Source organism: Lissotriton helveticus, chromosome 3_1, assembly GCF_964261635.1.
Source record: "Lissotriton helveticus chromosome 3_1, aLisHel1.1, whole genome shotgun sequence".
Taxonomy (NCBI): Eukaryota; Metazoa; Chordata; class Amphibia; order Caudata; family Salamandridae; genus Lissotriton; species Lissotriton helveticus.
The window spans coordinates 129,948,312-129,974,266 of record NC_136061.1 but is presented as its reverse complement, the minus strand read 5'-3'; the positions used below and the strand labels follow the sequence as shown (position 1 = coordinate 129,974,266).

The following is a 25,955-nucleotide window of genomic DNA, read 5'->3' as shown; positions in this document are numbered from 1 at the left end:
ATTATTCAATAGACATCAATGCATACATGCGATCATATCCAAAATACTAAAGTGCCAACAGCTATTTTTAAATCAATAAGGTTCAGTTCCCTTTGTCAACAACAAACTTTTTCAATATTTTAGGATTTTATCCTTTTTAATCCTTTTATGCCGACGCGTTTCAAGTGTGGGTGTCCTGTACCCACACCCTCATCTGTAAAAACCTGAGGCGGGTCGGGGGCAATCGATATTTGCCCGGCGGTATTGCCTCTGTGACCCTCTAGTTATTTAATCAATGAAGAGGCAGGCGCTGGAGACTGGAAAGCAGGAAACAAGGTTTTTTTATTCTCTCCGGAGGAGAACACAACGAAACGGACAGAAGGTATCGTTCTGAGGTGCTCTAGATACATTTCTGAGGCCTGGCCTCTTATACCCTGGTTTATGACTTTATTGTAAATTACACATTCATGTTAAAGCTTTGATGTATGGAAAAGACATTCCCGGAAATCCCCTTTGGGCCCGTTCCCACACACATTTACAGTTGAAGTCCCCACCCTAGTCACAACAGGTGATGAGTATCACGCAGCTGGATATTCCGCCGATTCACGGAATGTGGGGGGTTTGATCGGATCTCATGGGGTGGGGGCTTTGATCAACCCGGGGATCCTTTGATGGGGGAAGCTTTCTATTGTACGGGGAGGGGCAAGGAGTGGTATCGGCAGAGCTGGGTGTCGGCCTGGGAACGGGGAAGACAAAACGGGCACACGGGGAAAAAGGGGTTTGCGTCTAAGGGCCGGAGATCATGAAAGGGAAGCAGGGAGGTGTCGCGCTGGGAACAGGATGAGGGCCTGGGGCAGAGCAGCGCCGAAGAGGGGTTTATGACTCAAGGCAGGTGCAAGCAGGGGGGGTTTGCAGCGTGCAGGCTTAGTGAAGGCGAAGGGCTATGTCAGGGGCCAGCGGCATGCAAAAGGGTTCGCTCTGATCGGGGCATCTTAAAAAAATGGCGGGCGCGCACGACAAAAGTGTGGCATCAGGGGAAGAGGCAAGATGGCGCAGATAATGTTCACCAAAAACGTGCTAATTTTCAACAGTCCTCCCTTTAACATATTCAAGACATCTTGCTGGTTCATTTTCTACTCGGTTCTATTGTGGTGGGCATGAGAAAGAAAACGGTAGGAACCCTAGAGGAAAAGAGTTGTAAACAATACATCTTAACATTTCTAGTTTTTAGGTGGTGGGCCTATTTGATAAACTTTGATCAATTTGTTTAGCAGGAAAGTCATAGGAATGCAATACAAAAACGATTCTGTAGCGAGAGCAGCAAGCATATTTCATACTGGCAGGTTATTACATATATATCAGGTTCGGATTGGAGCATGATCAATACAATGGCGGCTGGGAGAGAAATGAGGTCGAGCAGAAACGGCGATCGGGGATGTCAAATGTTCGAAGTTTAACAAGTTCTCATCATTCTTTGTTGCCTTTCGTTGGCGCTGTTGAGCACCGGCGGTGGAGCTACAAGTCCAGCTCTGTTCTAAGTTCTGCGTTGCAGGGCACGACCCTTTCCTCGCGTTTCTGGTCGGAAAGGTCCTTTTCGCCCTGTGTCCTTTGAGGTGATTGTCAGAAAGTTCAGATGGAAGAAGAGCGTACAAAACAGTCCATAGGGTAGGTCAGAGGAAAAGGGGGATGGAGCAAGGCCAAATTAGGAACAGACAAGGGGAACGAGAGACTTCAAATAGGCGAGCGTGTGACCGAATTCAGAGAGCGGGGACTTGTCGACAGACACTGGACATCGAGCAGGGGCATCAGGTCGACCCTTTCTTCTCATGTTGTCGGAAACAGTGCCTCGTCCTGCAGCTCTTTTCTGTCGTGGTCTCGCCTTGGCTAATGTCGCAGGTGTTCCCTAGTCTGCAGTCAGGCCTCGTGCTCCCACATCCGGTCCTTCTCTCCTCCAACAGCAGTACCCTTAAACAAGTTTGAAAAGACAGTCTTTAGAGAATTTGCAGATGAAGATAATCAAAAGTCTATTTCTCTCCCAGCTCCAGGCAAAGAATGAAAAATGCCCGTTATATTAGTGTTCACAACTGGCATATGAATGACCGGTGACGGGCCTGTTGGATTTACTATGACTTTCCTTTTACAATTATTTATTACAGTCACGACAGTTCATCTGATGGTGACCCACCTTCGTGAGACGTTAACATGGTACTACACAGGTATTTTGCTGAGAGGCGAACATGGCTAAACATTTCCTTTCTATCGATGCATCCTGCCTTTTAACTACTACGGGGTTCATTTCGATGATTTCTTTACCTTGGACTAGTCTGTTAACCTTGTAAAACATCACTCTGGATCCTACGTAACCTTTTACAGCCCGATTACTTAATTAGGAAGGACAGGGGTTTTATGGGGAACAACCAGGGACATAGGAAACTTGTGGTAAGGGCATAAATCGACCCATCTCTCACAACCGGAAATGAGGGGTAGTTTCATAATTCCAGTTTTTGGGCGGCTGATACAGGGGGGGGTAACAGGGGTGATCATTTTTCTGGTTTGGGTATTGCGACAATTCGGGGAGGGGAGGGTCGCGTATTCTGAGGTCCTTGTTTTATACCATAGGAGCCGTCGACATGTAGTTCCCTTATTTCGGGCCAGATTAGGGAACCTCTGTCGTCTTACCTGTCCTTTCCCTTACGGCCCAACCTCGGTTTATTGACTTCTAGCGGAAAAGGAGAGGTAATGACGCGGCCTCAGGGTGATTGTATTAAAGACACGTTTTTGTGCAAATACTGACGGTATTTGAAGCCAATTAGGTGGTGTGCTAGGGGTGGCATTCTGCCAATTTCGGGGCTAATCACTCGGAAGAGTGGGAGTGCAAAAATAGAGAGAGAGAGAGAGAGAGAGAGAGAGAGAGAGAGAGAGAGAGAGAGAGAGAGAGAGAGTGAGTGAGAGTGCAACGGCAGGCTAAATAGTATACGTGCGACAGAGAGGGTGGCAGTGTATTCAAGAAAGGCTATTTAGTGCATTACACAGTAAAGGGCATTCACGGGTCTGCGTTAGAATCTTGTAATCATGCAGTTTGAGCATTAGACAGGGTAGAGGGGACGTGCCTTGAGAAAAAGGAAAGAAGAAAGGAGGTACCATTTTGTCGCACTTCTCGCATTCTCGGTCCTTCGACCAGTTGGGGCCGACGCCTCAGTCACACACACACACATTCCCTCATAGTTTCGCATCATACGTGACATGGGTTCATTCGTCCGGTCTGGTTTAAGGGTGATCACTTTTTATCAGGTTGTGCTAATTTCCCGGGTTTGTTCGATACGTGAGTAGTTTGCAGGCGTGCTTAGACACCACCTTGCGGCGCTAGTCCGCTTCGTGTATTAGACATGGCAAGGCTTCGGATCTTCGCCACACCTTGGCTGTAATCTCTGATGTAACCTGCAGAGGGAGGAAAAAGGGGTGGGGGAGACAGCATTCGCGCATATTCAAACACATGGATTCATAAGACCTTTACTTACCTCTTACTCGTCTTTCCTCCTCGGGGCAGGGTCCCCGGGGATATGGTTTCTGGAGTCGAGGGGGGGGGGGGGTAGTGTGTCCATATAGGTCGTGTGCGGGGAAACGTAAAAAGGAAACCAGAGGTGCTTAGTGCGAGGTATCTAGTCAAAGGATGTATCTCACTATCGGGATCCTTAAACCTCTTTCAACGCTGTGGCGTTCTAAGGTTCTTCGGTTCTTGGGTCAGCTCCGTTCCCTGATACTTTGGAACGTTGTATTTTATTACATTTACATTATTTCATTTCACCCTCCTTTTACATTCCCTCATTTACACCGTTCGTTTTACCCATCCTTGGAAGTCAAGGTCTTCCTCTACGCGAGAGTTCATGAGTCAGTCGCGTACTTTGAAGGCGGAGTGTCGTGTTGTCAATCCGATCCGTCCTCCGGGGCTGGGCAACCATCTTCTTTTAACCTTAAAGAGAGAGCAGAGTAGGGTGCACAGAAAAGAACTTTCCCACCGACCCCACATTTTTAAAATAAAGCATGCAATACCCGTCCATAGCTTCAAAAACTTTATTTAGCAAAATCATTTCAGCATGAGGATTATGAGGGTGCGGTCGTATTTGGCCGGTCGTGGCAATGGCTAAAGTGCGTACAGTGGGGGGGTGTCGTTTGCAGCAATAAAAACATCGGAAAGTTTTACTCATTCATTTGTAAGAGACTAAAACGTCTATTAATTGGCTGAGGGTTCGGGGGCATTTATTTTCATAATTTAGAAGCATAATCATAATAGTGGTAATCAGATTTCCTATATGCATACCGTACGTGAGCGTCGTAAAGGAGGTTTACATCAGTTATAAAAATATAATACATTGTACATTTGTAATCAACATTTGTAACGGGGATCCTTTCATACTGTTCGTCGAGTGAGTTCTCCTTGTCTTTTCTAGCCAAGTGTACAAAGGATCATATAAAATCTTAGAACATCAAGTTTATATTAGTGCGAAGGAACACCACGAGGTGTTCGTAAGTTCCGATTGATACCAGCGCCATTTTGGGCGGGGCCGGCTCAGTCCGGAAGCAGCATCAGGGGGAAATGTTTCCCATTACTGGCAGTTTGGACCAGAGTCCTTTTCGGCAGTTCTAGAATTCATGCTAACAGAAGGAGTGGCAATGTCATGTTTGTTTCGTTGGCGATCAAGGCAGCCGTCCCTTACCGGAAGCCTGCAAAGGCCGAAGGTTCCGCCGGGGACCTTTGTAGGATCTTCAAGGCTGCGGAGATGCTGTCGGAGATGGGGGCTCGTGCTCCAAGGGGCAAATGTTCGAGTTATATTGCTGGTCAAAGTTACTCTAGTGGCCGGGGCCCGCCTTCCAGCGGACCCAGACGCCATTTTGAGGCCCTACAGGGGCCACTCTCGTCGAGTTTGCAAGAGTGGGAGAGATCCTTCGGAGTGAAAGGAAGAGGGCTCTGTTTTGTGAAAGCGGGACGTTCGGCTGGGGTGCAGCTGTGATGCCCCCACCTGGGGGGGCGAGGGAGACTCGTCCGCATCGTCTCCTTCTCCCGGTGCACTCCATGCCGCTCCTTTTCATCGCCCCGCAGGAAGGTCTCTCCACATCCGGTGTTCCCCAGGTCCTGTGCTCGGTGCTGTGGGAGTATGGCCACCTGTGGCGCGCATTCGGCGCGGCACGAGTATCAGTGCAGTCATTGCAGGTTCGGTGTTCCGAGAATATGGCCACCATTGTACGTTCGGTGCTGCGCAAGTACTGGGGTGCCACCATGGTGTGTTCGGTGCTGTGGAAGTATTGGCACCATCGCCTGACTGGGGGTGTTCGGCGTCGGGCCGGGGGCTGGGAAACCTCCTATCGGTGGAGGTGGGAGAGGCTCGTCCGCGTCGCCTCTCCCTCCCAGCCCAACTTGGACAAATTGTTGTGGAGGTACGTGCAGGACATCCCGCCGTCCAGAGCTGCTGCGGCTGTTACGGAAGAGAAAAGGAAAAAAGGTGCCTCGTTCTCCTCTGGACATGTGGCGGGACTACTTAAGTCTATCCAGGCCCGTTGCGGCTGGCTGAAGAGACATGTGGCGGGACTACCTACAACTGCCCCGGCTGCTGGCTCCTGCCTCTCCTCCGGCTCCCCCATACGTTAAGATTTCCTGACCAAGAGTTGGCGGCCGGGCCCGCCTTATATGGGTTGCCGTTGGTTGGGCGTAGCCGTAACCCTGCCCTACTTTGGATGGTTCCAGAATGGGGGGGGGATGTTCTGTTTGACTTTCATTTTCTACAGTTTACCGTTATTATTCCTTGTTTGTTGTGTTAAATTAAAAGTTCAAGTTCATTAATGGTCTACGGATTTTGTTTTACCATTTCTTTCTTTTCAGGTTGTTTTTATGCTAAGTTTCTGCTAACAGAGGTTGAGTAACACGGAAACACGTGTAGAGGGATGACGCAGATTTGTACATTACATACACACAAACTCAGACGGGGGGACAGTACAAGTACGACATACAAAGACCCAAGACGAAATTAAAACAGTTATTGGTCATAATTATCTCTTTCCGTCAGTGAATTTGAAACAAGGCTGGGTTCCCGTCTTGACGTTGCCCGACCTAGGAAAACTTGAGCATGCCGCTGAAATTGTCCTGGCGAAATCTGTGCCATCGGGCATAATCAAACGTGGTGGTTCTGTCTGGTCTGTCTATGTAAGTCGGGTTCTTCTTTGTCTCGCGCTTTTTCTTGTACTGCCGGTCTGTCGTTCCTGTCGGCCCTTTGCCTTTACTCACGCTCAGTAGAGTCGGGCATTGGGCTTTCCAGTGTCCGACATACCTACAAAAAGCGCATTGGGCTGGCCCTAAGTCTGGTCGTCTTTTGCATAGTGTCGGGGGATAAGTTGTGGGTAGCGATGTCCTGGGGTTGTCCTGTCGGTATATTTCTCTATTTGGTTTGTCCTCGTCTTTTCTCTGTCGTTGCATAGCCTCTCTGCGCCACATACCGAGACTGTCGAGCATAATTGGCGTTGTCTTATTATTTCGAAGGGCTATTTCTAACGTTTCTATTTTATCAAGGTCAAAGGATCCTGCCAGTGGCCACTGTTTGTCTTGACTATCTTCGGTATACCTGTGCCACAATTTATTATAGGCTATGGTGACTAATCCATAGTTTATGAACATGTCCTTATTAGGGGTGCCTTCTAGTGGAGCTATATGGTCCACCTCTAATACACGGTCCGGGCTAAACAGGCTATTAATCAGTGGGGAGAAGACAGACATGACGGCTCGTAACGAGGGACTAAAAAGTCAGCACTGCCTATCTTATCACTAGGTGCAAAGACCGGACAGAATATTTCTATTCAACGTTGTTTGCAGGCAGTGAATACCTCATGGATCAAAAATAACAAAAAAAGACCAATAAATAACAATGGGGAGAATGAGTAGGTCCGCAAAGATCTGCGTTACCTACCCTTTTCACTATCTGCAAAAAGGGTGGTCTCTTCCCTGTTTGCAGACAGGGAATCTCCAGGAAACAATAGTTTTGCGAACAACAGTTCAGTTTCAAGTAATTATTGAGTGGGGGAGAAAAAATAAGCACGGCTGCTGCCCTACCTATCCTCCACTGCTTGCAAAGAGAGAGCCCGTTGTTTCTCCGTTTGTAGACAGTGAATCTCCAAATAAATAAAGAGCAATAACAATCAAGCAATCAAGCAATTATTTCGCAACTTGTCGTGATTACACGACCTTACCCGGACCATGTGGACAGTTTCTTGTCTTCCGAATCCAGCGCCCGATCGTCCTCTTTTTCTCGTATTTCTCACGGCACTCCTGATGGTCCCCAGTCAGGACCGTAGATCACTCGAGAGAGGTCTGTTCGGAACTAGTGAAGTTCGGATGATCGGCTGCCAGACGAGGGTCTATTGGGCAAGAGCTCTCCCGATCGTTGCAGTCGTTCACTCTGTCGTCGGGACCTCTCCCACTGGATCCATGAGTCGCTGATGGGCCCCACGCTTGGGACGCCAATTGTAAAAACCTGAGGCGGGTCGGGGGCAATCGATATTTGCCCGGCGGTATTGCCTCTGTGACCCTCTAGTTATTTAATCAATGAAGAGGCAGGCGCTGGAGACTGGAAAGCAGGAAACAAGGTTTTTTTATTCTCTCCGGAGGAGAACACAACGAAACGGACAGAAGGTATCGTTCTGAGGTGCTCTAGATACATTTCTGAGGCCTGGCCTCTTATACCCTGGTTTATGACTTTATTGTAAATTACACATTCATGTTAAAGCTTTGATGTATGGAAAAGACATTCCCGGAAATCCCCTTTGGGCCCGTTCCCACACACATTTACAGTTGAAGTCCCCACCCTAGTCACAACAGGTGATGAGTATCACGCAGCTGGATATTCCGCCGATTCACGGAATGTGGGGGGTTTGATCGGATCTCATGGGGTGGGGGCTTTGATCAACCCGGGGATCCTTTGATGGGGGAAGCTTTCTATTGTACGGGGAGGGGCAAGGAGTGGTATCGGCAGAGCTGGGTGTCGGCCTGGGAACGGGGAAGACAAAACGGGCACACGGGGAAAAAGGGGTTTGCGTCTAAGGGCCGGAGATCATGAAAGGGAAGCAGGGAGGTGTCGCGCTGGGAACAGGATGAGGGCCTGGGGCAGAGCAGCGCCGAAGAGGGGTTTATGACTCAAGGCAGGTGCAAGCAGGGGGGGTTTGCAGCGTGCAGGCTTAGTGAAGGCGAAGGGCTATGTCAGGGGCCAGCGGCATGCAAAAGGGTTCGCTCTGATCGGGGCATCTTAAAAAAATGGCGGGCGCGCACGACAAAAGTGTGGCATCAGGGGAAGAGGCAAGATGGCGCAGATAATGTTCACCAAAAACGTGCTAATTTTCAACACATCAGGGCTGAGTGAATCTTTTTCCAATCCTTATCCTAGTGATAAAAAACATATATGTGCTTATTAAAACCCACTTCCTTAGGTTTTCAATTTTTTTTAGAAATGGTAAACAAAACAAGGCGCCTTACCTCTGGGTTGTAGAGGTAAAAGGCCACACTTGAATCTTTAGAATGAAGCGGTGTGCGTGCTTCTAAAAATATAAACATGGGTTCATGTTAAATGAATCTATCCAACATCATTAAATGCTGATGCTCAGCCGTTATGCGAAGCCTAAGGCAAGGTATTTACCTTTCTGGATGTCTCCTGGAGGGTCAATATTATTTGTTGTTTTCCGTCTATCGGTTGCACGGAACCCCTCTTCACACTTGTTTCTCTGAAAACGAGTGACCGAAATGCCATTATAGTTTCTACATGTGTTTAACGAATACGCTTTAGGTAGCGAGCCACAGAGCCACTCACCGCGAATCCTCGCGCTTTAGGTGATGTCTGTAATCCTTATTCTAATTGAATGCTCGTGAAGTTTTCCTTATTCTGTAACATTAAAAGGGGGGAATTAAATCATGGGCGCTGTACTTAGATTTATAAATCTAAATTTGTTTGAGCGTTCCGAGGATAGCCGCTTACCAAAGTTTTGCTTGCGTCTCCTCTCGCACCAACCCTCAGTCTGAATCTTCAGTGCAGTGTGGGACGGCTGCTGCCTGTTTGGTTCTTAGAACTTTTTAGACCAATGAGGGGGGAGTGTTGCAAGAGTACCAGAGAGGTGCCTTCTGGGAGTTGTAGTGAATCAAGTTTCTCACAGTCTACTTAATTCACTCATTGAGTTTAATCCCTTATTGATGCTATCAAACTTCATAATAAGGTATGCTTCCTTACGTAACAGCGCTTGTTCAACATCAGGCGACCTATGTTTAGGGTCAATGCTTGATAACACAGTCCAAGTGAAGTCGGACTCCTTGTGTTCAAGGGCTGCGAAATGGTCGACCATTGGGGCATTCGGGACTCTTTTCTTAAGTCGTGATCGGTGTTGTGTGATTCTGGCATTCACTTGTTGGCAAGTTTTTCCAATATATATTTTGTTACACGCACACATTATTGCATAAACTACATTCTTGCTCTTGCAGTTTTTCATTCAGATCAAAGGGACAGCCATGGGTTGTCCCTATGCGCCGGAAATGGCGGTGTTGTACATGGCCCAGTACGAGGAAAAGTTCATTTATCAAAATAACCCTTACAGCAACACCGATCACGACTTAAGAAAAGAGTCCCGAATGCCCCAATGGTCGACCATTTCGCAGCCCTTGAACACAAGGAGTCCGACTTCACTTGGACTGTGTTATCAAGCATTGACCCTAAACATAGGTCGCCTGATGTTGAACAAGCGCTGTTACGTAAGGAAGCATACCTTATTATGAAGTTTGATAGCATCAATAAGGGATTAAACTCAATGAGTGAATTAAATAGACTGTGAGAAACTTGATTCACTACAACTCCCAGAAGGCACCTCTCTGGTACTCTTGCAACACTCCCCCCTCATTGGTCTAAAAAGTTCTAAGAACCAAACAGGCAGCAGCCGTCCCACACTGCACTGAAGATTCAGACTGAGGGTTGGTGCGAGAGGAGACGCAAGCAAAACTTTGGTAAGCGGCTATCCTCGGAACGCTCAAACAAATTTAGATTTATAAATCTAAGTACAGCGCCCATGATTTAATTCCCCCCTTTTAATGTTACAGAATAAGGAAAACTTCACGAGCATTCAATTAGAATAAGGATTACAGACATCACCTAAAGCGCGAGGATTCGCGGTGAGTGGCTCTGTGGCTCGCTACCTAAAGCGTATTCGTTAAACACATGTAGAAACTATAATGGCATTTCGGTCACTCGTTTTCAGAGAAACAAGTGTGAAGAGGGGTTCCGTGCAACCGATAGACGGAAAACAACAAATAATATTGACCCTCCAGGAGACATCCAGAAAGGTAAATACCTTGCCTTAGGCTTCGCATAACGGCTGAGCATCAGCATTTAATGATGTTGGATAGATTCATTTAACATGAACCCATGTTTATATTTTTAGAAGCACGCACACCGCTTCATTCTAAAGATTCAAGTGTGGCCTTTTACCTCTACAACCCAGAGGTAAGGCGCCTTGTTTTGTTTACCATTTCTAAAAAAAATTGAAAACCTAAGGAAGTGGGTTTTAATAAGCACATATATGTTTTTTATCACTAGGATAAGGATTGGAAAAAGATTCACTCAGCCCTGATGAGGGTGTGGGTACAGGACACCCACACTTGAAACGCGTCGGCATAAAAGGATTAAAAAGGATAAAATCCTAAAATATTGAAAAAGTTTGTTGTTGACAAAGGGAACTGAACCTTATTGATTTAAAAATATCTGTTGGCACTTTAGTATTTTGGATATGATCGCATGTATGCATTGATGTCTATTGAATAATAATTTTGACATCGTATTTGATTGCACTATTCTTTTTTCCAACCGTTTTGTTTTAAACTCACGTCAAATCATGAAATGAAATGTATTGACTGTTTGTTTTTCTATGTTTGCACATATGTTGTTGTAAAAATCACTCACTAAAAACGTGTGGCTATGTTTGTGGAGAACTCCTTGTTCTCTTTCTAAAAAATACCATTTTTTTTCCAAAAAAAACTAATAAAAGGCATAAGTAATTGCCGAGATGAACATGATAAAGTTGGTTCATTTCTTGCTTTAAATCATTTGAGACTAAACGATAGGAAGTGTGGGTACTTGTTTTTCTACATACAGAGTCCCAATAGCGGCACATGCTATGAAATGTACATCACAAACGGAACACCTAACTATGTCCTTCCATGGTATAGAAGTGGTACCAGTTGGAACTAGGGGTGGGAACCGTGAATTAAAATTGAGACAGCAAGAGGCGCGTTGGATTATGCGTGCCAATGCGGTGGATGAGGGGCTTAACTTTGACGGGGAGATGCAATATTTCCTATGTTGAGAAGCATTAAGATAAATGATGAGCTTATTTGTTAAATTCTGCAATCTTGATGTATTGTATCATATGTCTTGAATCCGGATGGAATTGTGACAATATGATTTCTTTGTATATTCATTCTGTATAATGGTTATTATTAATATGTTTATATAATTGTTGTGTGGTAAAACTTAGAAATTTTCCTTAATTTTTATTATTCTGAACATCTTGTTCGTTTCATTCTTCCTTCCTCTTTCTTTTAGGTTTATTAAATTTACTTTCTTTTTCACGTTCATATGTAAATTAATTTTCACTACGTTCAAATTAGTTTGCATGCATATTGTTTGTAATCATAGTGGTACCCAATAACCACCTTTGTCCCCCCCTCCCCCCTCTGTTTTCGTAATTTTATCTATTCTGGGGGCATAGGATATTGGTAGATTTCTAGAAGATATTATTACACTCGCTATAAATAAGATGGGTTTTTCTAATAATTGAAGATATAATTGTGCCCTAGAGGCCCGTTATTTTGCACTTTTACAGTTAGTTAAACTCTTGGCTTTGGAATCATTGTTAAATATAATTCTCGCAACTCCAAGATGGATGCTGTTTGCATCTTATCTGAAAGAATACTGCGAAGTCCTTTGTTTGTTTCCCATTACTCATGGAGGAGTATATGAGGTTACGAAGATGGCGCCCGTGTTGAACGCCGAATACACGGAGAAACTATTGCTTTCTACTCTCTGCACTCGGAGGTAATGAAATGACGCCAAATGCTCCTCTTTCTTAAACTTTAGGATAAAGACTGATATTTTACCTTATAATCCGCTTTGACTTTGAATTTCGAGTATCACATTGATTTTGATGTTGATATCGATGATTTGAGAATAATTACAAACTGGAAGGGTTAGTCATGATAATTAATGGACTATTTAAATTAGTCGTTTTTATTTAAATAGATTCACTAGCGTAAAACGGATAAGATAACAACCTCGTTCCTTTTAAATGTAAAAATTCAATAACTTTTGTATATTTTAATTGATGTAAATATATCTGGTTACATAAATAGATTCAGGACTAATACAAATGCTTTCTCTGTAGGGTACCACGTGTGTAATAACACGAAAATTATATTCTTTGTGATTTTGTAACATACTTCCTATGGAAATCGGCGGATTCCCGCCGCTTGATTGGCAAATTGTTCAAACGCCCAGCGTAAGCGTGGATAACAACCTTCTCTAGTGAGTGTCTTTTATAAAAAAAAAATTTACACATAGGATACGACAACTAATAATTACCAGTGTTGCTTGACTATTGAAATATATATGACACAGTTAATAGTTTGACTCATGAATCCCTGTTTATTTTAGATTACACCGGTGAAAGCGGTGGAACAGTATAAATTTAACCTTTCGCCTATGAACCGGTTTTATCTTAGCCATAGGTGAGCGAATAATACTAACATACTCGTACCTTGGTTTCTATCAACTGTTGTTCTATATACACTGGTATACTATGGGTTCTGTGATTTTGGATATTTAGTGGTTTGTTTTTATTGAGAACATTTCGGTTCCTCTGTCTTTTCACGCTTTGGGTGTGGTGTTTTACCTTTAGAGTAATTTTGCTCTTTATTTCTTTTCTTTATGCTGACTATGTGTTAACCTCCAGTGTATGTCACACGATTGTATCATACTGTTGTGGTATAATTACCAATGAGAAATATGGTTACCTAATCTTGTATGTCTACAGTAATAAGGCTGTCTGGATATAATAGAGAATTCAATTGTCTTAGTATACAAACAATTGTAGGAATAGAGTCAATGTTGGAGACCTGCTTGATTGGGGTAGGGCTCATTTGTGGATCCTTACTCACAACTATAGCCACTTTGTATGATATTTATCATCTTAGGTGTGGTCTTACTGTTTGATATATGTTTATATAGCTTATTAGATATATGATTGCCTCTATTGTAACTATTTCAGCCCTGAAGAAGTCACTGGTTACCATACCAAGACGAAACACGTGTTGGCAACGGCTTATTGTTTTTGTTATCTGGGTGAAGATTGAAGTCTCTTTCCTGATCAAATTGGAAATAAATGAAGAAGATATAAAAAACTACTACTTTCTTGGATTGAATTTGATGGACTAAATAACTGTTGTTTTCCCTATCGAGCTCAGGATATATTATTGTGTGTCTGTTTTACAATAGTGATTGGCTCCTCTCATCACATTGTTTGGTCTCTGTTAGGTGACTGGGACCTTATCCTTAGAGTTCGGACAAATATTGACCCACACTTGTGTATCTTCCCAGCGCAATTTAAACTCATTCACCTATCTCGCTTTGTGTCTGAACTTCACATGAGACCAATGTTCCCTCTAATTTTTTTCCTCTGTTTGCGGCAGTGTAGGGTCTCTGTGCGCTGCAGCCATGGCTATGTGCGCCAGGAACTAGACCGGGCGTGTGTGCAGCGCCAAATATCCCTCCAAACTTTTGCCTAAAAATCTTAAAAGATGGTGCATTTCCACACATACAGTGCCACGTTAAGGGTCTGCAGATCGATTTAATCACAGTAAATCTGCAGGCCCAGCCAAGGGCTGCTCTGTCTTCTAATCCTTATCATGGGTGCCCTGACTAACTGGGTTTATCTTCCCAGACTACGGGTCAGTGTGTGACTGTTTTACCAGCCAGGCTAGCTCTCTCTGCTCTCTCGGCACTGGGGCCCAGACGGGGATAGGGAGGGGGGAGGGGCACGGGGAAGATTCTTGTTGCTCAAATGTCTATAATTTCTTATATTTAGAAGTTTCCGTAATCTTCATTGCATGATTTTTGCTCGAGAGAAAGTGTCACTCTTAGTCATTGGAATGTCATTCATAATTTCACAGAAATGTTTAAAATGTCACACATGGCAATCTGAAACCTTGGCAGCTATGTATACTCATCTTGAAACGGTAATAGTGCTCATTTAGTGCAGTGCAGAAAACTGTGGAAGTAACGCTAGATTGTCTTTGCTGTGAGTTTACCAACTGCTTCTCTTAATTTTTCAATAAGTAAAATTGTGTTTATTGCTGTGAGCCAAAGCACGAAACAAAACTATGGCTACGCACGGTTTACCTGTTTGAACTTGAGCTTTCACAGTGTAGTCCTCTGTCTGTTTCGGAAGCAGAGAGCAGGGAATCCGTGTATGTCAGGAAAAGGCAGGCTGAATGTGATTGGTTGCAAGTTTCAAATATGCAGATTTTTAAAGCAGTGAGTCACCCAGGATCTACTGAGAATGCTTTATTGCGAAGAATGCGTCTGCCTGTGCATCTTTAGATTGTCATTTTGTGGTGTTATAGAGCCAAATGTGTTTGTTGGAGTTGATGATGACAAACCTTTTCTTACTGTATGTTAGAATGGTTTTTACTTTTCCGGTCCAATGAGTTTCTAAAGTGTTTTTCGCTAACTATGTGGAAGAGATTATAAGTTCCCTTCTAAGCGCGGAGAGACTGGACAGTGTGGCATAAATGCAGCTACTGTTTACTTTGAACTTAACGCCTGGCATTACTCTTCTGATAGCCTGCGCACATTAACTCAAACCCCGCAGCTGTGTACTCTAGGAGCCGTCAGCCTAACGCAATTAGGAAATGGCAATTTTTCGCGCAACTCGGGAGTGCGCGCTAAATATAGCACACTGCGCGCTAAGGATGACCTCTGTGCGCGCGCGCGCGCGGGTTATTGGGAACAGTGCATGAGACCCCAACAGGTATGGGTACACAATCAATAGGCTCAGGAGTTAGGCACTTGGAAGGATCAAGTGGTTGTAACTGTATTAAAGGTGGTGGAGTGACTGAAGCATGCTCATGGGGTGACCTTTCAAAGCTCCATTACCACAAGCAACCATTGACACAAACCCCTCACTGGTACGTTGGGGAGCCCACATGGATACCCTAAATAAATATAAGGGAGCTATAGTCAGAACAGGTCTCTACCAAACACACCAATTTTGTGGAACTAAAGACAATGTTCCTAGCACTACAAGACTTCCAAACCCGGAATAGGTGTAAAAGGTAGCAAATTCAAACAGACAATAGAACATTAGTTGGCACCGCTCGCCCACATCGCATAACGGCACAACCTCAACATCATCTCCTATGCCGACGACACCCAGCTGATCCTCTCCCTCACCAAGGACCCCCACACCGCCAACACCAACCTCCACGAAGGAATGAAGGCCGTCACCGACTGGATGAGGAACAGCTGACTGGAGCTGAACTCAGACCAGACGGAGGTCCTCATCCTCGGTTCCACCCCCTCGGACTGGGATGACTCCAGGTGGCCGACTGCACAAAGAACACCCCCAACACCCACCGACCACGCACGCAAACTAGGTGTTATCCTCGACTCTACCCTCCCCAACGACAAAGCAGGTCAACGCCGACTCCTTCTTCAACACCCTCCGTATGCTTCGCAGGATCTTCAAGTGGATCCCCACCGAAACGAGCAGGACGGTCACCCAGGCCCTCGTCAGCAGTAGACTGGACTACGGAAACGCCCTTTACGCAGGAGCCTCGGCCAAACTCCTGAAACGGGCCAACGCATCCAGAACGCCTCCGCAGGTCTGATCCTCGACCTCCCTCGCCGCAGCCACATCACACCCCACCTGAGAGACCTGCACTGGCTAGCTGTCAACAAGAGGATAACCTTCAAACTCCTCACCCACGCACACAAGGCACTCCACAACACCGGACCAGCGTACCTCAACAGCTGACTCAGCCTCTACATCCTCACCCGCCAGCCCTGCTCCACAGACCACACCCTCGCCACCGCCCCCGCATCCGAAGAGTGACTGCCGGCGGCAGATCATTCTCCAACCTCGCCGCCAAGACATGGAACACCCTACCCTCCCTATCCGCCTATGGGAGACCGAAGACCTTCTGACCTTAAGAAGACTTCTCAAGACCTGGCTCTTCGAACAGTAGCAGCTGCCCACTCCCCCAGCGCCTTGAGACCCTCACGGGTATGTAGTGCACTTTACAAATGCCATGATTGATTGATTGGGCAGACAAAATGCACATGCGACTCGGAAATGGAACAGTCCATCTTAGAGACAATCCTTCGGTCTGTGGGGAATACCAGAGACGGATCTCTTCGCAACATCAGAAAACGCAAAGTGAGAGTGTGTCGCAACCAAGCACTATCATCCCAAATCACTGGGGAATGCCATGTCGAGAAGTTGGTATGGGATCCTTGTATATGCTTTTCCACGAATACCATTGAACCCAACAGGTCTATAAAAATGTTAAATTTCCAACATGACTATGATTCTCAAAGCTACAAGACAGCCTCAACAGCCATGGTTCTCTCGCTTGATCCAATTGTCGAAACAACAGCATGTCAAAACTGCACAGGGACACCCTGACCATGCAACAGGGAAGGGTATTCAACCCAAACCAGGTGGGGATACAATTAGCAGCATTATTCCCTAATTAGTCAAATTTGAACACGTAAATCTGCCCCAGATCACATTACATATCATCAGGGAATCCCGAATGCCGGCTACCAGGGAGTGTTATGCCTTTAAATGGAAAAGATATGCAACGTGCTCCCAGTCCACGAAAATGTAACATATGCTCCATCAGGACACTGTAATAGTCCGGTGCTTAATCCCTTACGTGCTCACGTCGGCCGACGCGAGCACTACCTGCTGGGTGCTGCGCATGACCGTTGGCCGACGCAGCCCCGCTCACTCCATTGAACGCTCGCACTGCGTCAGAATGTTCACCGCGGTAAAGGTGTTAACACTACATTTAACAAAGTGTAAAATCTCATATGCCTTGCAAAGGGTGCATTTATCAGCAATTGGAGCTTACTTGAAAGGACTCCACCTACAGAACATTTTCACACTTCCTGATCAAAAGGTTCCTGGAAGGAACAAAAAGACACTCCTCAGCAAAAGAGATACCAACTCCACAGTTTGTGTTTAGAGATTCTTTTATAGCAATAGTTTTGTAAACTTATCAAGCAGGAATATTCCCCTGCAGAAGTTCATGTCACAAAAAGGTTAGGGGACATTTCTAAAAACATAAAATTATTTGGATGCAGAAAAGTAGCAAGATTTTTTTGAGATGCCGGTTCTTAGCCAAGCAATGAGCTACGAGTCTTACAGAAATTTGAGACTGAAGGGGAAGAAGTGGAAGCTACTTCAGGTTGATAAGAGAATGTGTTTCTTAACTGTAATTACAGTTCTCCAGTATTCTGATCTTTCATAGATTCACATGCTTGAATCGTTCCCCACGGTACCGTAAAACAAATCAGTATGTATCACGATCATAGGCAAAGATGAAAATGAACAGTCAGTTTAATAGCATATGTCCTTTTTAAAAAAGGAACCCAACTTGAAATCTAAACAATGATGCAACAGCACATTCTAGAATACTCCCAAGAGAGGCTGAGTCCCTCAGATTTTCAAGCACAAGTGGGAAAAATGACTCCCGATCTAAAAGGGGAGCATCTCAGGGGAGGAGGGGGTTCGCGTGTGAATCTATGTAAGATACCAATACTGGAGAACAACAGTTACAGGTAGGTAGCTCATTTTCTTCTACAGTAATGGATTATTCATAGATACACATGCTTGAACAAAACAGAAAGCAGTTATTGTAGGTAAACATGTTAGTTATATAAGTAAGCCTTGGGGTGGTGGGTAACAGTCTATTACATATATATATATATATATATATATATATATATATATATATATATATACACATCTATATGTTCAAACATTGCGTAAATACTCCGTATATAATCAAACAAGCATGCAGTATACAACAATATCATATGCATCTGAATAGACATATTAATAATCACCTGCACTAACAGAGGCTCAGCTTATTGGAACGCCTGTCCTACGGCGGCATCACTGCGCTGTGCCGATTCCAGGCTGTAGTGCTGCATGAACGCGTGGCTGCCACATCGCAGCACGACATATCCTAGTGGCGGGACGCCTGCAAACAGAACAGCCGAAGTGGACACTGCCCTCGTTGAGTGTACCTACGCCGAGTGGTTTGCCATCTTTCGAGTGGCAAAACTGAATGGCAGTAGAAATCCATCTTGCAGTCATCAAAGCATTCATCGCAGTACCTTGCCGTGTTTGTCCATACAAGACCAACATTTTATCAGATTGTTAAAGCCGTTTAGTACGATGTAGATAGAATTAAAGACACTGGTTAATGTCCAATGTATGGATAGACCTTTCAGTCGACGATGCCAGATTTGGAGAAAAAGTACGTAGCATAATATGTTCATTGAGATGAAATTGCGAAGAAACCGTGGGGGATGAATTTTGGGTTTGTTCTGATTAGACATAATTATCAATAAAATGCAAGAAAGGTTCCTGTGTTGTGATAGCCATCATCTCCCCGACTTTTTTAGTCAAAGTGGGAGACAACAGTAAAGCGACCTTTCACATGGGAAATTCCAGTCCTGCTTTGTGCATAGGTTCAAATGAAGGTTTTCATAAGTTGAGAGAACCACATTGAGATGCAATTCTGGGGGAGGAGCTCGTACTGGAGGAGAGCTGTGAACAACCACTTCATCAATTATTTGGTTATTCTTGTGGAACAAAGAGAGAGAATGTGCAGAGTGTCTGAACCTTAACATTGGGGGCCAGGTGAACCTTTACAGACGCATTTACCAATCCTGATCTGGCTAGCAACAGGAGGTAAGACTGAATCTGCTCAGATGATGCTTCCAATGAATGCAGATTAGATGGCTGACACTATGAACAGAATCTCTTCCATTTTAGATTGTATGTTTTGTTTGTTGCTTCCACTCTTGCTTTAGATAGAATCTCTCTACAGCCCTGAGAGATAATTCTGAAATCGTAGAAATCAGGAGCGATACATGAAGTGGCGAGAGCGTAGGATCTGTCCTTTGTTCCTCATTAGCAGAATCTGTGTTGCAGGTAGGCGAATAGGATTGGACTCCGACAGAAGTAGAAGCTACCTAAACTAATGCTGCCTGGGCCACTTTGGAGCGATCAGGAAAAGGCAACAGTGCTCTATTTTCATCTTGTTGAGAACCCTTGGTATGAGAGGGAAGAGGAGTAAAAGCGTGTAGATACATCATGGATAATCTCATCAAAAAATCATCGCCCACACAACCCAGGGAGAGGGTGTTGACTGGCGTAGAATCGTCATTTGGGTTACTGGTCTGTTACAAAGAGATGCAGTGCTGATTTGTCCAACAGTGAGAATTTTGTCTAGTTCCGATTGATCAAGTTCCCACTCATGGCAACTGTCTTTGGCTTTGCTAAGCATGTCCGCTATGGTGTTCCTTACTCCCGACACGTGCTCTGCCTTCAGAGATAGGTTGTGTGTTGTAAGCCAACTCTACAGCTCTTTGGCTCACTGCGACAGTGTTAGCGACCTTGTACCCCCTTGTAGGTTGATATAGAACATGCTGGTCATATTGTCCCTACCAGCACCGAAGTGCCTGCTATTTTTGGACGAAAAGCTTGTAGGGTGAGTGATATCGCTCTCAGCTCCAAGAGGTTGATATGCACTGTTTTTTTTGTGTTTGTTATTTTAAACGGAGCCCACTTCCCTTGGATTTGCAGGTCCTGCAAGAGGCTGCCCCAACCCAAGAGAGGAAGTTGTGGTGATGATGAACACAGTCGGTAAATCCAAAAACGTGAGGCCTTTCGAAAGATGAGGTATTTGAGACCACCATGCTAACGCTTTCACCATCTTCGGGGTGATGTTTATCAAGTCTTCGAATGACTCTTCCAAATGTGCTTGCAGATCCTCTTGCAATGGCCTCCCCTTCAGTGATGCCAGCAGGACCAGGTTAATTCCTGAAGAGATCATGCCCAGCAGCACAGCTGCACTGAAACAGACTTTTGAAAATTTTAGAGCCAAATTTGTTAACTTTTGCCACCTGTCCTGGCAGAGAAAGGCTTGGTTTTATTTTGCATCCAGGTTGGCTCCTAGAAACATTACCGTCTGTCTTGACACAATTGAGAATTTTGGATAATTGACAGCAAGACACAGAAACAATGAGAGGCAAGCTCGCAAAGCTTTGGACGCTTGCTGTGGTGTTGTAGCTTTCAGCAGCCAGTCGTCTAGGTAGGGGGAATTCTTAATGACCTTGTTTTTCGAGAGTAGCTGCTACAGGAGCTAGACATTTGATGAATACACAGGGTGCTGGAGATATTTGCGGTGTTTGGGATGTATAGGAAAGTGGAAATGTGCATCCTGTAGGTGCAGAGAGGTCATGTAGTCTGCTGCTTAGCAGGTGCAGGATATCAGAGTGACCATGTGGAAGGATTGCCTGCGTACACATTTCTTTACCTTCCTGAGATCTAGGATGGATCTCCATTAGTCTTCTTTCTTATAATGTAAAAAAAGGAGTATAATCCCATGCCTTTTTGGGAAGGGACATTTTCAAGTGCTTCCTGGGCATGGATTATGAGGGCTTCCTTTCTCAAAAAGTGAAGACGAGGGGGGTAAGCTTCCCATGTAGAATTGTTTGTTTGTCTCTGTACAAACTCCAGGGTATGCCCAAAGGTGACCAGGTCCAATAGCCATTTGGCTGGCATTATCGCTCTTCATTAAGGGAGGTAGTTGGCAATATTCACACCCACGGGATGGGAAGAAATGGATTTAGGTGGCATCTGGCTTAGGTCACTGTTTACGACCTGTGTCTCAACCCTGGAGATGGGGTTGAGGGGGTTGCTTCAAGTGAGGGCCTTGTTTGGTATAGTATTAGCAGGTGAGTGTGCCTACAAGGGATTTGTTAAACCACATATTCACGTTAATTTTTGCATTCAATGTTGACATGCTCTATCCAGTAGCTTACAGTTCAATTTCTTCTTGTTTGGTATAGGCCACTGCGGTAGGTGACGGTACGTCACTTGGTAGGCAGGCCTGTATTAGGATTGGAAGGGATGGTATTGCTCTGAGTGTTGATAACCTCAACTGTAGGTTGCAAAAACTCTTCCAGGAAATCCATGAAAGAGCAATTTCTTGAAATGGAGGGTGCCTTTGGACCTAGCCGTATCTATGCCCATTTTAATCGGCAATTGCTCATCATCATCTATAGGCTTACCAAAAAGGGTTTCCCCCGTCATAGGCCATATCTAAGATCTTAGATTTTACTTCCGGTCTAAAGTATGTGGCTTTAACTCAAGCTTGGCATCTCAAGATCGCTGGCACAGCCAGTTGACCAAAGCCAGTGGAGGCGTGGTTTAGTGGAAGCCATAATCTCGGGGAAATGCGCTCACCCTCATGCAAGGTTTTTCTGCCTTTTTGTCGTCAGGCACTAGGTCGATCAGGGCGCTGACATCGGACCACATCTGCTGATCGTATCGACCCAAGATTGCTGGTGAGTTGGCTGCTCGAACGTAGATGGCAGACATGACGAAAAACCTCTTTCCTATGTTTTCTAATCATCTGCCTGATTTGTCTGGTGGCGTAGAGATTAGAGCGGGCAAATTCTCTGGAGACCCTTACTTTTTAGGTCTCGCAAACCTGCGTTGCAGCGTGCATGCGCTGCTCGCTCTGGAAGGTTTCTTATAATCGAGCAGATTTCAGAAGTGGAGTGTAGGCTCCGCCCCTTCTTTCCATTGCCTTGCGTCATCATGCATGCTAGAAGATGGCTTACCATCGTGAGTGAGGCTTTAGTCCCTCCTTGTAATTAGCCGCAGAGCACTTTTTTTTCTTGTATTAATTAGCGCAGTGGCTATGCCCTGCAGAGGAGCACTCCGTTGTGCGCTCTTATGTAATGTCGGCCATGTTACATTGTTTTGTGAGCCAGACCCTCCATAAGTAAGTCAACACCTTCTTGTAAACAAGTGAAATGAAAGGAATGAAATGAAATGAAAAGGGGTTTTATAAAGTGCGACTGCTGCCCTCAGGCGTCCAAGCGCGAAGAGAAAGAGTAGTGCATCATGGAGACGGCAGCTTGGGGTTAGCTTTGTTTAGTAAAAAGGAAGGTTTTAAGCTGCTTGCGGAAAGACAACAAATTGGGATTGGATCTTAGTTGTAAGGGGAGCGAGTTCCACAGTTTGGCGGCGTTAAAGGTGAAGGACCTACCACCAGCTCTGGATCTCTTAATCCGGGGAGCTACAGCCAAAAACGCATTGGCAGAGCGAAGTTGTTTGCTGGGTTGGTAGGGGAAGAGCAGAGGATAATTGATCTTAGGGCCAGATTTCCAGAAGGCTTGGTGGGAGATGCACATGGCTTTAAATTTGACTTTCTCCCTGACCGGGAGCCAGTGCAAAGTTCTCATCCCGGCTTCTACAGGCGCTCTTCGTGGGAGCTGGAACAGCGTGCGTGCCGCAAAATTCTGCGTCCGCTGGAGTTTTTGCAGGACATACTCCGGTGCCCCTAGATAAGGGGCATTGCTAAAGTCCAATTGCGATTGTATTTGCAGGCAAAAGGTCCAATTGCATTGCAAATGGTTAAGTTTAACACTAAGCGCGGCACCGCTTCAAGCATAGCTCGCTCGTTTTTTGTTTTTTTTCTTAAACTTTAGCACTGAACGTGGTGTCCTTGAAGCTGGCGCTGCGCTCAGTGTTAAAGTTAAAAAATATATAAAGAAACCGAGCAAAGTGTCCTTGAAGTGGAGCCGCGCTCAGTTTTAAAATAAAAAAAAAAAAGAAAACAGAGTGCGGTGTCCCTGAAGTGGACACCGCGCTCAACATAAATGCAAAATATAAATACATAAAGTGAGCGCGGTGTCTCTAGCGGATGCTGCGCTCATTAAAGTAATAAAAAGCATACAATTTTAAGCCCATAGTCCCCATCAGTGTCCATTTTAAAACGAGTGCCCACCCACCAGATAAAGCCCACCGTGTAACGCCGCAACTAAACGATCCAATCCGGATGGGCAGCCCCAAAAGGAGACAGGGCGGTAACAAAGAAGCCTCATTTTCAATCAGAAGCCAGCGTTTACCATAAACAATGATGCCAGTCAATAAAAAAGAAGGGCGGGGATTTCTCTCCACTTATAAAACCTATCCTACTAAAATATGGCTCGCAGAGCATGTGTGCTGCAATGCTAGGAGCAAGACGTAAAAAACGAATGGACTGCAACTTTTTTATAACACCAGAATGAAGAACTACATATAGTTGATATAATTTAATACTATGATCTAATACAGTGGTTCTTAACCTGTGGTCTGGGAAACCCTGGGGGTCCCCGACTGCTTTAAACATTAAATATCAACAGATTAATAAAGTGTATAAATAAAGAAGGAAAATGTAAAATTGAATCTTTTTAAAAAGTCTGTAAATGTGGTGTAATTTAAAATGTGAGGATAAAAATGGAGTTAGTATCTTCTGATTGATTTGTGGGAGCATTGCAAGTGCATCAAACATAAAATAGTATGAGCAATAAGTGGCCTCAATTGAATTTAGAAAGGTTTCAACCTTCTCATTAAAATTAAAATTGTGACTTTCTAAAATATTTGTTGGTGAATTAAGTAAAGTATTTCAACATGTGTATCTGTTTGATGATTGCCTGTGTCTATATTTTGTGTTTATTGTTTTGAAGTTCAAATAATTGAAAATGCTTAGACTGAGGCCCCAGGCTTCCAGCAATGACTTGGTTCGGGTCCCCGGGTCCCAAATTTAAATAATGATTCAGTGGGTGTCCACAGAAGTCAAAAGGTTAAGACACACTGATCTAATATGCAAATGAACAATAGTTAAACATTGTGGTTGCACAACACCCTTTATTTTCACCAAAACAATTCCATCTTACCTCAGGAGTATTTTTCTTAAATTCCCGACTTTGATCAATAAGTTTCTTTCGAGACTGCTCACTTTCATCTTGCCGGTTAGCCAATAGAGTTGCTGTGGCATCCAGTTCCCTCTGCATAAATTGATATGGAATTGGTTAATGAATCGAAAGGATACTGTGACATATGCAAGGCATAAGAATTAAAAAAGAATGAGAATAGAGAGTGCCATATGCATCTTTAAATCACACGTTTGCTACTTATATTTTACATACCATTCCATGTTCTCTACCTTCGTTTAGGTAAACGTCTGTAAATTGCTTTTGCAAGGACCCTCCCAACACATTTTCTCAATTACCACTGTGGTTATGTTCTTCTTCTACTTCAAACTGCTTATGCTCCCTATTGTTATGATAATGTTTCGTGCTTGGTGCACAGAGATGAGCTCCTGCCCAGATTTCTCAACTGCATCTTTAAACTGCCATCCTTACTTTTATTTTGGCCCTGGCGTCATACTAATTTAGCATGTGTGCAGAGGTTCAGGTCTGTCAGGACCTTTCTGATGACATATAGGGGTGCACTAAACATGCTCCCATATATATAGTGGACAACTATACCTGTCCTGAGTGCATCATGTAAGGTGGTGGTGGCGGCAGCATACTATGTTTTGTGATGTATACCTTGACCAGACCTTTATCTCGGTCTATGAGAGTATGGTGTACAGGCCCCTCTTTTTGTAAAGTTCCTTTTTTTATTTTTTTATTGTTCTTAGCACAGCAAACTGCAAACAAAATCTCGATTTTACATTCAACAAATACGTTGTCCAGTAGTAAAGTCCAAATTGAATTAACTTTCAGGAGAGATAGACTCATGACTCATAATAGTCTCGGAAGGCACCCCAGATTTTAATGCCCAGTCTTTTTTTCCTTGATCCTTTGATTGAGAATAAACTCCACTCCAAATTATATAAACTCAACATTTTAGCACGCCATTGATGAAAGTCCGGTGGTTTTTCCTGTAGCCATTCACTGGCGATACAAAGGCGTGCAACTGTCATAGCAAAAAAAATAAAGTGCCGGTGTTGAAAAAGTATTTCCGAGTTATTGTCTTTCTGAATTTTTCCTAGCAGCATCATTGCTGGAGAAATAACTACCGTAGTTTTAATCACTAAAGAGATTAATTTTTCCAGATGCTCAATAAGTCCCTTTAACTTAACACAATAATAAAAAATATGTATCGCTCCGGCGTCCTCCTCACCACAGCGAAAACATTTGCCTTGACTTCCCACTACCCATTTCGCCATTCGCTTGGGTGTATAGTATAAATCACATAATGACTTAAAGAACTGAGCTTTCAAATTCGCCGACATGAGCCCCTCCTTCGACAAAATTAGAAGATCTTCTACATCAATCTCATAGTCTCCTAGAGTCTCTCTCCATTTCAGCTGCACTTTTTCTAAATCATCTTTCTTGGCAGAGATCAAGGATTGATAAATCACTCCAATTTTGGCTGATCTACTAATTTCTTCAATGACTTGGTGTTGGATCAGTTTCCCACCCCGCCGAGTTAAATAATCCCGTATTTGGAGATATTTAAAGAAATACCATCTGGGCAGTGAGTATTCGTCCTTGATCTCTTTAAAAGGTTTGCACATCCCATTCTTATTAACCATGTGTCCTAGCGTCTTAATACCTTTCTGCTGCCACTTATTAGACATTACATCAGAAAAAATGCCTGGTAAAATCCTATGTGCATTAAGCGGAGTATAATATGACACTCTTGATAAATCCATATTTTTCATGAACCATTTCCAGACCTCAAAAGCCCCCATGATTACCTTAAACCTTGTTCGCTTGAAATAACTCCCATCAATGTCCTTTACAAAAATAAGCTTTGCATTT

General features: G+C 44.3%; 1 protein-coding gene across 4 annotated transcripts in view; it reads right to left on the bottom strand.

Annotated features, from left to right (window-relative positions):
- Positions 1–25,955, bottom strand: part of CUX1 (cut like homeobox 1) — a 1,380,044-nt gene that overhangs the window by 1,130,998 nt on the left and 223,091 nt on the right. For all 4 annotated transcript variants that reach the window (XM_078679377.1, XM_078679375.1, XM_078679376.1 and 1 more), the window contains exon 2: positions 24,078–24,188. In XM_078679377.1, the coding sequence (XP_078535503.1) occupies positions 24,078–24,188 (111 nt within the window). The remainder of the gene's footprint in view (positions 1–24,077; positions 24,189–25,955) is intronic.